This window comes from Oncorhynchus mykiss, chromosome 22 (assembly GCF_057628025.1).
Source record: "Oncorhynchus mykiss isolate SJ-2025 chromosome 22, ASM5762802v1, whole genome shotgun sequence".
Classification (NCBI taxonomy): domain Eukaryota; kingdom Metazoa; phylum Chordata; class Actinopteri; order Salmoniformes; family Salmonidae; genus Oncorhynchus; species Oncorhynchus mykiss.
In genome coordinates this window covers 41,858,935-41,871,725 of record NC_143043.1, presented here as the reverse complement: position 1 = coordinate 41,871,725, position 12,791 = coordinate 41,858,935, and the positions used below count along the sequence as shown (strand labels likewise).

Sequence of the window (12,791 nt, the reverse complement as noted above, 5' to 3'; positions counted from 1 at the left end):
TTAATTAATCAATCAATGCCGGCACCCTTCACTAGCTGTCTATCCAAAGGACGTTCTATTGACCTATTATAGGACCCTGAGTTTTCCCTAACCACATGACCTGACTGTATACAGTACAATCCAACAAATTCTCATCGTCCTCTTCCTCCTCTCTCCTCCAATCAGAATACGGCACCATCCTGAAGGCCCTGGCCACCACCAATAAGAGCCTTCAGGGGTGTTACCTGGAGGAAATCCAGCTCCTCCCCCCTGGGGTGCGGGAGCCAATCCTGAACCTGCAGATCCTTCACAGTGATAGGTCACTGTTTGTAGGACTCAACAACAGAGTTCTGAAGATTCCATTGGAGAGATGCTCCAACTACAAGACTGAGACGTGAGTTTCTTACATTTTTACAATTTGTACAAGTACACAAAAAGCCAAACTGGCCAACAAACCCAAACGTATAGAAGAGTACATGTTAGAAAAAGCTGCAACTTCATGACTGAGACGTGAGTTCCTCAAATTGGGGATTATTACACATTCTCTATCACATCTCCGCGTTTCAGTATAGTTTCGGTATAGTTTCTGTAAACTTCCATAAAAATGTACAGAGTGTTGTTTATTGCTTACTTGGAAACAACTTGCCTTCCTTTCATATAGCCGAAAACCTATAAACAGGTCTGCATATGTATTTTCCTTAAATGCTATATTTAAAGTAGTTAGTTTAAATATAGTGTTTAAAGGTTTTCGGCTATATGAAATGAAGGCAAGTTGTAATTGCATTTTTTTGTAATTGTATCAGTAACTTACTGTATTAATCAACAGTATGATACCGTGTAAACGGAAAACAGTAGATTAGCGTACGATGCACAGTAAAGTACCATACATTTGTTTTACAGCACACCGTAAGACCTTTCTGTAATTTCAACAGTAAAACAGTCTTAATTATGTTAGTAGGCGTGGAAGGAGTCTCTGGCTCATGAACATATTTTAAGGTGTGGCTTATAAGAGACTATATTTGTTACACCTGTGGGTGAGAATGCTGTACCCCCACATAACATTGTAATATACTTTCTTTTAGAAATAGTTTAAACCTTGTTTTGAAATTCTACAGTAACTTGCAAGCCAATTGCTGCCAGTGCTTTACTCTTATTCCAAATCCAGTAAAATGTTTGGAGCACCAAAAACCTTTTAAACACTAGTGGATGCATGGTATTGTTGTTTTTTACTTATTAACATACTTTCAGATGTGTCTTGTAAGAGTCTATATTTATTGTACCTGTTAGTGAGAGTGCAGTACCAATGTAAGTCATATGTAGTAGTTAAGCTTTTGTTAAGGCTTAAAGTGAATATTATATAAAACACCAAATATCAGTTGGTATGCTGTATTCACTATTAGCAGTTGCTGATTTTATTTTCAATACAATTCAGCAATAAAGTACTGTACTGCTGTTTTGCTATATATTTACTGCAGCATACTGTAAATTATGGTGCATTGCGTAGAAATATTATGGTAGGAGAAAGAATCACTGCCTCAGTAACATATTTTAAGGCGTGCTTTGGAAGTGGCTATATTTGTTGTTGAGAGTCCTGTACCAATTTAAGTGATATGTGGTAGTAGTTCTCTAAAAATTAAATGTACACTGAACAAAGATATAAACGCAACATGCAACAATTTCAAAGATTTTACTGAGTTACAGTTCATATAAGGAAATCAATCAATTTAAATAAATTCATTAGACCCTGATCTATGGATTTCACATGACTGGGCAAGGGCGAAGCCATATGTGGGCATGGGAGGGCAAAGGCCGAGCTAGGCCCAGCCAATCAGAATGAGTTGTTCCCCACAAAAAGGGACTTATTACAGACAGAATTCTCCTCAGGTTCATTAGCTGTCAGGATGGTTGGACTCAGACGATCTTGCAGGTGAAGAAGACTGAAGTTTTGTAGTGATTTCGTGTTATAGTTGTTGATGTAAAGAATATTTGTTGGTCGGTGGTGTGTAATGAAAAGCAAACAGACGCTGCACTTGACACACTTATGAAATAGCTTATTCCAGTTACTAATAAGCACGCATCCATTAAGAAAATGACTGTAAAAACTGTTAAATCCCCATGGATTGATGAGGAATTGAAAAATTGTATGGTTGAGATGGATGAGGCAAAAGGAATAGCAAATAAGTCTGGCTACACAACTGATTGACAAACATATTGCAAATTGAGAAATCATGTGACTAAACTGAATAAAAAGAAGAAGAAACTACTCTCTTGAAACAAAGACAAATTACATAAGGAATGATAGTAAAAAGCTTTTGAGCACCATAAATGACATTTTTGGGGAAAAGGCAAACTCAGCTCCATCATTCATTGAATCAGATGGCTCATTCATCACAAAATCGACTGATATTGACAACTACTTTAATGTTTTTTTCATTAGCAAGATTAGCAAACTTACATAATGACCACATCGCTCGCGTCATAAAATAAATGTACGCATACATGTTACTCAATTATTGCACCCACACTGCTTGCACACGTCAGCGAGCGTCTGCGTGGCCAGGCACTAAAATAGAAATTGGTTCTATTTGTGACGCTCAACACGCTGCAAGTCTAGCCTCTCCCATCTCCTCATTGGTGTTTCGGAGCATAAACCCATGTGTGGGATTGAAAGATGAATTTAGGTCCACACTCCGGTTGGTTGTAGTAATGCTGTAAAGTTGGTTGCCAACCACAATATAAAGTCCAAAGAAGAAAAAGAAGCTGAAGGAAGGAGGAGAGATGACGAGAAAAACAAATTTGTTTTACCATTTTAGCTGTGGATTAATTGTCAGAGTAGAGGACCTTGTGCATTTCAGATAAAACAACCCAATGTTTATATACCAGGACAAATTAGCTAGCAACAGCAAGCTAGCTAGCTAAATTACTATAAGTGTTTAATGCTTTTTGACCTGTCCCCAAATCAATATAATTGGTTCAGAGTTTGTTTTGATATTTCAACCTGCGTGTCCTGATCGCTTCTGGTGTGGGTGAATAAAATCAACTTGGGCACACGGACACGCGCACGCGTGCGGTTTGGTCAGCATGTTAGGCAACAAATGGTGACACTACACATCGAATTATATCTGACTAAATTATGAAAGACAAGCGTTGTAATTTTGAATTCCGTAAAGTGAGTGTGGAAGAGGTGAAAAAATTATTGTATATTGACCATGTCAAGCCACCGGGGTCTGACAATCTGGATGAAAAATTACTGAGGATAATAGCAGATGATATTACTCCTCCTATTTTCCATATTTTCAATTCAAGCCCACTAGAAAGTGTGTGCCCACAGGTCTGAAGGGAAGCAAAGGTAATTCTGCTACCTTTGAATAGTAAAGCCCCCTTTACTGGGCCAAATAAAGTGGCGGCAAGTAGCCTAGTGGTTAGAGTGTTAGACTAGTAACTGAAAGTTTGCAAGATTGAATCCCTGAGCTGACAAGGTAAAAATATGGCGTTCTACCCCTGAACAAGGCAGTTAACCCACTGTTTCTAGGCCGTCAGTGTAAATAAGAATGTGTTCTTAAGTGACCTGCCTAGTAAAAAAAATAGCCGACCAATCAGCCTGTTACCAACCCTTAGTAAACTTAAGGGAAAAAATGTGTTTGACCAGATATAATGCTATTTTACAGTAAACAAATTGACAACCAGCTTTCAGCACGCTTACAGGAAAGGACATTCAACAAGCACAGCACTTGTACAATTGACTGATGATTGGCTGAGAGAAATTGATGATAAAAATATTGTGGGGGGTTGTTTTGTTAGACTTCCGTGTGGCTTTTGACATTATTGATCATAGACTGCTGGTGGAAAAACGTATGTGTTATGACTTTACACCCCCTGCTATATTGTGGGTAAAGAGTTACCTGTCTAACAGAACACAGAGGGTGTTCTTTAATAGAAGCCTTTCCAACATAATCCAGGTAGAATCAGGAATTCCCCAGGGCAGCTGTCTAGTAGATCCTTTACTTTTTTCAACCTTTACTAACGACATGTGTAGTGCTATATTGTGGATAAAGAGTTACCTGTCTAACATAACACAGAGGGTGTTCTTTAATGGAAGCCTCTATAGGACAATAGGCAAGCAGCTTGGTGAGAAGGCAACAAATGTTGACGCAATTATTAGAAAATGGAGGAAGTTCAAGATGACGGTCAATCACCCTCGGTCTGGGGCTCCATGCAAGATCTCACCTCGTGGGGCATCAATGATCATGAGGAAGGTGAGAGATCAGCCCAGAACTACACGGCAGGACCTGGTCAATGACCTGAAGAAAGCTGGGACCACAGTCTCAAAGAAAACCATTAGTAACACACTACACCGTCATGGATTAAAATCCTGCAGTGCACGCAAGGTCCCCCTGCTCAAGCCAGCGCATGTCCATGCCCGTCTGAAGTTTGCCAATGACCATCTGGATGATCCAGAGGAGGAATGGGAGAAGATTATGTGGTCTGATGAGACAAAAATAGAGCTTTTTGGTCTAAACTCCACTTGCCGTGTTTGGAGGAAGAAGAAGGATGAGTACAACCCCAAGAACACCATCCCAACCGTGAAGCATGGAGATGGAAACATCATTCTTTGGGGATGCTTTTCTGCAAAGGGGACAGGACGACTGCACCGTATTGAGCGGAGGATGGATGTGGCCATGTATCACGAGATCTTGGCCAACAACCTCCTTCCCTCGGTAACAGCATTGAAGATGGGTCCAGTATGACAACGACCCGAAACACACAGCCAGGGCAACTAAGGAGTGGCTCCGTAAGAAGCATCTCAAGGTCCTGGAGTGGCCTAGCCAGTCTCCAGACCTGAACTCAATAGAAAATCTTTGGAGGGAGCTGAAAGTCCGTATTGCCCAGTGACAGCCCCGAAACTTGAAGGATCTGGAGGTTTGTATGGAGGAGTGGGCCAAAATCCCTGCTGCAGTGTGTGCAAACCTGGTCAAGAACTACAGGAAATGTATGATCTCTGTAATTGCAAACAAAGGTTTCTGTACCAATTTTTTTTTAATTTTCTGCTTTTCTGATGTATCAAATACTTATGTCATGCAATAAAATGCAAATTAATTACTTAAAAATCATGCAATGTGATTTTCTGGATTTTTGTTTTAGATTCTGTCTCTCACAGTTGAAGTGTATCTATGATAAGACCTCTACATGCTTTGTAAGTAGGAAAACCTGCAAAATCGGCAGTGTATCAAATACTTGTTCTCCCCACTGTATATCATATATCACTGTATCATTGGCATACATTTGAACTTCAGACCCAGTACAGACAAAAGGCAGATCATTCATGTACAGGCTGCACAGGAGGGGCCCCAGTATTGACCCTTGGGGCACGCCCACATCATAGCTAAGAGTGGGCGACAGCTCATTACTCACTCTGACACACTGAGTTCTTCTGCCTTCAAGGTATGATTTCATCCATCTCAAGGCATCGGGGAAAAGTTGAACATTGACAATATTGTGATGAGAACTTTGTGGTTAACAGTATCAAAAGCCTTCCTTAGGTCCAGAAACACAGCCCCAACAATGCCCCCTTTGTCCATCTTGGACCTCACATTTTCCATAACAAAGCAGTTGGCCATTTCTTTAGAGTGTTTTGCTTTGAAGCCAAACTGTATGGAGTGTAATGTGAAAGCGCTGTTGTTGAGGTGGGCAATCAGTTGTTCTGCTACACACTTTTCAACAACTTTCGACACCACATGTAGTATACTAATGGGCCTGTAGTTACCAACGTCAGCAGAATTCTACTTCCGGCGCCGACAGAGATGGCCACCTCTCTTCGCGTTCCTAGGAAACTATGTAGTATTTAGTTTTTTTACGTGTTATTTCTTACATTGGCACCCCAGGTAATCTTAGGTTTTATTACATACAGTCGGGAGGAACTACTGGATATAAGAGCCACGTCAACTCACCATCATTACGACCAGGAATATGACTTTCCTGAAGTGGATCCTCTGTTTTGCCCACCACCCAGCACAATGGTTCGGATCCCAGCCGGTGAATCAAAACAACGACGCCGTAAAAGGGGCAGACAAAGTGTTCTTCTGGTCAGGCTCCGGAGACAGGCAGATCACGCACCGCTCCCGAGCATAATTCTCGCCAATGTCCAGTCTCTTGACAACAAGGTTGATGAAATCCGAGCAAGGGTAGCATTCCAGAGAGACATAAGAGACTGTAACGTTCTTTGCTTCACGGAAACAGACTAAACACTTCTTTGCTCGCTTTGAAGACAATACAGTGCCACTGACACAGCACACTACCAAAACCTGCGGACTCTCCTTCACTGCAGCCGACGTGAGTAAAACATTTGAACGTGTTAACCCTCGCAAGGCTGCAGGCCCAGACGGCATCCCCAGCCGCGTCCTCAGAGCATGCGCAGACCAGCTGTTCCCACATGCTTCAAGAGGGCCACCATTGTTCCTGTTCCCAAGAGAGCTAAGGTAACTGAGCTAAACGACTACCGCCCCGTAGCATTCACTTCCGTCATCATGAAGTGCTTTGAAAGACTAGTCAAGGACCATATCACCTCCACCCACCCTACCACCGACACCCTAGACCCACTCCAATTTGCTTACCGCACCAATAGGTCCACAGACGACGCAATCGCAACCACACTGCACACTGCCCTAACCCATCTGGACAAGAGGAATACCTATGTGAGAATGCTGGTCATCGACTACAGCTCAGCATTTAACACCATAGTACCCTCCAAACTCGTCATCAAGCTCGAGACCACCCCGCCCTATGCAACTGGGTACTGGACTTCCTGATGGGCCGCCCCCAGGTGGTGAGGGTAGGTAACAACATCTCGCTGAACATCCCGCTGATCCTCAACACTGGGGCCCTACAAGGGTGCGTTCTGAGCCCGCTCCTGTACACCCTGTTCACCCACGACTGCGTGGCCACGCACACCTCCAACTCAATCATCAAGTTTGCAGACAACACTACAGTGGTAGGCTTGATTACCAACAACGACGAGATGGCCTACAGGGAGGAGGCGAGGGCCCTTGGAGTGTGGTGTCAGGCGTACACATCACGGACAAAATGAATTGGTCCACCCACACAGACAGCGTGGTGAAGAAGGCGCAGCAGCGCCTCTTCAACCTCAGGAGGCTGAAGAAATTTGTCTTGTCACCAAAAGCACCTGATGTCACAGGAAGGCCATAAAGATCATCAAGGACAACAACCACCCGAGCCACTGCCTGTTCACCCCGCTATCATCCAGAAGGCGAGGTCAGTACAGGTGCATCAAAGCAGGGACCGAGAGACTAAAAAACAGCTTCTATCTCAAGGCCATCAGACTGTTTAACAGCCACCACTAACATTGAGTGGCTGCTGCCAACATACTGACTCAACTCCAGACACTTTAATAATGGAAATATTGATGTAAAAAATGTATCACTAGCCACTTTAAACAATGGCACTTTTATATGTTTACATACCATACATTACTCATCTCATATGTATATACTGTACTCGATACCATCTACTGCATCTTGCCTATGCCGTTCTGTACCATCACTCATTCATATATTTTTATGTACATATTCTTCATCCCATAACACTTGGTAGTTGTCACATAAGGTAGTTGTTGTGAAATTGTTAGGTTAGATTACTCTATTACTGCATTGTCGGAACTAGAAGCACAAGCATTTCACTACACTCGCATTAACATCTGCTAACCATGTGTATGTGACAAATAAAATTTGATTTGATTTGATTTAAAGATGGACGTTATTATGGCCAACTTCCAGACCCTTGGAAACACCCCCTGACCAATAGATATATTGGCGACCTTAGTAATGGGGCCAGTGAGTGACTCTGTAGTGAGTCCAGCCCAAACACATATTTGGCTTTAGAGGTCTTTAGTGAGCTAATCACCTTGTTCACCTCTGACTCAGAAACCTCCCTTATGAGGAAGACAGGTTGAGTGTCATTCACTAGCACTGAGCCCAAGAAACCAGTGGAGGAGTTCTGTGTCAGTACCCTGAAGGCTATTGCTATTTCGACTGCATCCTGTGTTAGATTGTCATTCACCATGATTTCTAGTCTTTTTGCAGTGTTTTTGCAGGTGTTTCCCTGTTAACTTTTTTAGATTCTCCCAGATCAATTTAGAATTTCCCTTTGCTTCACCAATTACGTTAATAAAAAAGTTTGCCTTGGCCTGTCTGATTTCTTTCATGACCTTATTTCTCAACATGGTAAACCTACATCTGTCATGCTCTAATTTGGACTTCAGGGAGGTTTTTAGAGCTCGTTCTTTCATCAGTTTCCAGATTTCTCCATTTAGCCAAGGAAGAGTGCTCTTTTGGCCACGTTTGGATTGGATTTTCTTTTGGAAGCCATTTATTGTAGTCTGGATTGTGGATAGAAAAACCTGACTATCAGCTTCCACATCATTCCACAGCATACCACCCTGCGTACCACTGCTGGCTTGCTTCTGAAGCTAAGCAGGGTTGGTCCTGGTCAGTCCTTGGATGGGAGACCAGATGCTGCTGGAAGTGGTGTTGGAGGGCCAGTAGGAGGCACTCTTTCCACTGGTCTAAAAAATATCCCAATGCCCCAGGGCAGTGATTGGGGACACCCCCCTGTGTAGGGTGCTGTCTCTCGGATGGGACGTTAAACAGGTATCCTGACTCTCTGAGTTCATTAAAGATCCCATGGCACTTATCGTAAGAGTAGGGGTGTTAACCCTGGTGTCCTGGCTAAATTCACAATCTGACCCTCAAACCATCACGGTCACCTAATAATCTCCAGTTTACAATTGGCTCATTCATCCCCCTCCTCTCCCCTGTAACTATTCCCCAGGTCGTTGCTGCAAATGAGAACGTGTTCTCAGTCAACTTACCTGGTAAAATAAAAAATCTGTATAGGACAAGAGATCATTCCAGTTAATTCCCTTCTTTGTGTTTTCAAAATAATTTAATTCACTCTTAGGTAATCTGAGTTGATCAGGCTTTCTAACAGTAGAGAGGTTAAACCTGTTCTTAGAAAGCTTTCTGACTACAAGTGTCAGATTATGATCAGATAGCCCAGTAACAATATTGAATGATTTAGTCACTCTCTGGTTTATTACTGAACACCAAATCAATCTGTGTTTTAGAGCAACAAGTCACCCTGGTTGGCCCTTTAACTAGCTGTGTAAGGTCAAAGGTATTAGTGATCCGTTTGAGAGTTTTCCTACAAGACTTGTCTTCATAATTAATGTTAAAATCTCCCATTAACATGACCTCTTTCCCAAAATGACATTCCCTAAGCATGTTATTAAACTGATCAAAAAACACACTTTTGGTGGAAAGTGGTCTATACATTCCAATAAGGGTAAGAGACATTTGGAGAGACAGTGTAACGTTTAGGGCAATACAGTCTAGTTCATTATCACATGACCACTCAATTTGTTTACATCGGATATGCTCTTTAATGTAAATCATCAGACCCCCTCCTCTTCCTTCAGTCCTGTCTCTCCTGAAGACATTGTAGCCAGGCACAATCAAAGCAGCACATGGAGAGTTGTTATGGAGCCATGTCTCTGAAAGGCAGAGGAAGTCAAGGTTGGGGTTTGTGAGAAGATGTTGAATTTGATCACTTTTTGGAATGACACTACGAATGTTATAGTGCCCCCCTAGTAGTCCCATGGGCTTTGCTCGTGGGTCCCAGATGACTTGAGAATGAATGACACATTGAAAAAAAGTAAAATCTTCGGTGTTTTCTGACGGCTGGGTTTGGGCCGTTTTGATTAGGGGCAGAGTCAGGGATCGCGTATAGCGACTTGGATATGTTTGGAGAGTCAAATTCCATTTTGGAGCTGAGTGACTCAAGAGAAACCATGGGACCAAAGCACTCACCCACTTCCGCAGCAGCGACGATCAGTGGCAATCCTCTACTTTCCACTCCGGTGATCAGCGCTGGCTCGGTGATGTTAGGCCCAGGGTTGAATTGCACATCCCCGGGAAGCAGGAGGGTAGTGGATTGGTAGTTTAACAGTTTCCGATAAATGTTGGACCTGTGTTTGTTACTCCTAAATGGTTCAGTGGAATAGGGAGCGAGGTAGACTTGGCCATTATTCAGAACATTATGGTATGCTGTGTACTGTCTGCTCCTGTGTAACGGTGAACCAATGTGTTTGGTGTTGTAATTCTCCGGCAGTAGATTGATTGTGTCATCCCAGCAAAGACGCACTGAGATTATCAGTAGAGCAGCTACATAACTGAAAATCGTGACAATGTACTGGAGATAAAACACACAATTGGGCTTTAAATCTTTGCATGAGTTATTTAGCTGGGGTCGGCGTACACCTGTCAAAGATAAAATAACAGCATCTATAGGATAAGCGGCACCACCCTCCCTTCCGTCTGCCATCATCCACATCGATCTTTTGCCTTCTTCTAATGCCTCTTACGGGGAAAGTAATCTAAAAGTAACTGAATGTTATTAGATTACGTTACTGAGTTTGAGTAATCCAAAAGTTACGTTACTGATTACAGTTTTTGACAGGTAACTAGTAACTAACAGATTACAATTTAGAAAGTAACCTACCCAACCCTGATAAAATGCATGTCAATCTCTCCTGGGTCAAAGGGGAGGAGAGACTGACTTCATCACTACTTGTATTTATTGACGTGTTGAATGCACCGAGCTGTCTGTTTGAACTTCTGGCGCACAGCTCCGACACCTATGCAAACCACACAAGACATGCCACGAGGTCTCTTCACAGTCCCCAAGTCCAGAACAAACTATGGGAGGTGCACAGTACTACATAGAGAAATGTTTAGGTACCCTTCCCCCGATCAGTGCCTCAACACAATCCTGTCTCGGAGCTCTACTGACAATTCCTTCGACCTCATGAGTTGGTTTTTGCTCTGACATGCACAGTGGGACCTTATATAGACAGGTGTGTGCCTTTCCAAATCATGTCCAGTCAATTGAATTTACCACAGGTGGACTCCAATAAAGTTGTGGAAACATCTCAAGGATGATCAATGGAAAATGGATGCACCAGCTCAATTTCGAGTCTCATAGCAAAGGGTCTGAATATGTAAATAAGGTATTTCTGTTTTTAATTTTAATAAATGTGCAAACATTTTAAAAACCTGTTTTTGATTTGCCATTATTGGGTATTGCATGTAGATTGATGAGGATCCATTTTAAATCCATTTTAGAATAAGGCTGTAACATTACAAAATGTGGAAAATGTAAAAGGGTCTGAATACTTTCAGAAGGCACTGTATCATAAGATATGTTGTTGTAATTGTAATTACTTGGAGACAAATGTGTCCTTAACTACAACAACATTTGTATTAATGGTTACAGAAACGTTTTACTTGCTATGACTGTGATTTGAGCTTTTGTTTTATCAACGTTGATTGAATGCAAGTTGCTAAGGACAAGAGTGCCTGCTAAATTAGTAATTCCATGCATGGGTAATTCCAGGAATTTACTGTAAATTAGATTACAGAAAAATGTTAGTACTGTAAAATGGATTACCGTAAATGGGATTACAGTAGCTGTACTGTAAAATCAATTACAGTAACTTACTGGCCAATTGCTGCCAGTAACTTACTGTACATTTCACAGGAAATGTTTTACAGTGAACTCTGTTTGTCAGGCCTTAAGCATTTGATTAATGCTTTTAATCAACTCTCTCTGCCTGCTGGATGTGGGGACAACAATCCCTCAAAGTCAGCCTGTTTTTTTGGGCCAAAGTAAAGCTGCATCCATGCTTTGTCAGCTCGCTGTGCAATAACGTGTGCTGAGGCGCATGAAGGGCAACTTACTGTATGAGAGATTGTTTTGTGTGTGTGTGTGGAGGGGCTCATGCATATGATGAGTCAGCATGCTATTTCTTAACCCACTTTCTCCATCACATGTCACCGACAGTAATACACACGCACGCATACACACACAGTTGCACACGCACTCATCTTCGTCGGGTACATCAGTGAACACTAAACAAGGTGGGAGTGAGAAAATGTGAGAGCAGAGCGTGAGTGGAAGCCTCGGTAGCCAGGCCTATTTAAAACCCAGTGTGGAAGCCTCGGTAGCCAGGCCTATTTAAAACACAGTAGGGAAGCCTCGGTAGCCAGGCCTATTTAAAACCCAGTGGGGAAGCCTCGGTATCCAGGCCTATTTAAAACACAGTAGGGAAGCCTCGGTAGCCAAGCCTATTTAACACACAGTGTGGAAGCCTCGGTAGCCAGGCCTATTTAAAACCCAGTGGGGAAGCCTCGGTAGCCAGGCCTATTTAAAACCCAGTGGGGAAGCCTCGGTAGCCAGGCCTATTTAAAACACAGTGTGGAAGCCTCGGTAGCCAGGCCTATTTAAAACACAGTGGGGAAGCCTCGGTAGCCAGGCCTATTTAAAACACAGTGGGGAAGCCTCGGTAGCCAGGCCTATTTAAAAGTATGGTGGAAAAATCACACAGGGTTCAAGGGCACACCAGGGAAACACTGTCCTTTATCCTACCACCTCATATCTGCCAGCCTCAGTAGCAGTCACAGTTGGTATTCAGTACACACAGACTCAGTAGCACCGGCAGTCAGTAGTCAGGAGACAGAGAGATTGTCCATGCAGGAACATCAGTATGACAGCTAACGTTGGATCAGGACATGCAGGAAAGTGGAAAGGACAGATGCCTATTACACATTATTATATTTTAGCATAGGCTCTCAGTTAAATCTCATGCACTGAATGTGCATGCACAACGCACATGTTTCACAGACAACAATGTTCTACCGGAAGCCTATACAGTTTGTTTCTGACTTTTATTGAAAGAGGAC

At 42.6% G+C, this 12,791-nt stretch overlaps 1 protein-coding gene across 11 annotated transcripts in view; it reads left to right on the top strand.

The window, feature by feature from the left end:
• Nucleotides 1–12,791, top strand: part of LOC110501806 (semaphorin-5B) — a 289,412-nt gene that overhangs the window by 207,783 nt on the left and 68,838 nt on the right. For all 11 annotated transcript variants that reach the window (XM_090216092.1, XM_036959221.2, XM_090216091.1 and 8 more), the window contains one exon: nt 166–373. In XM_090216092.1, the coding sequence (XP_090072218.1) occupies nt 166–373 (208 nt within the window). The remainder of the gene's footprint in view (nt 1–165; nt 374–12,791) is intronic.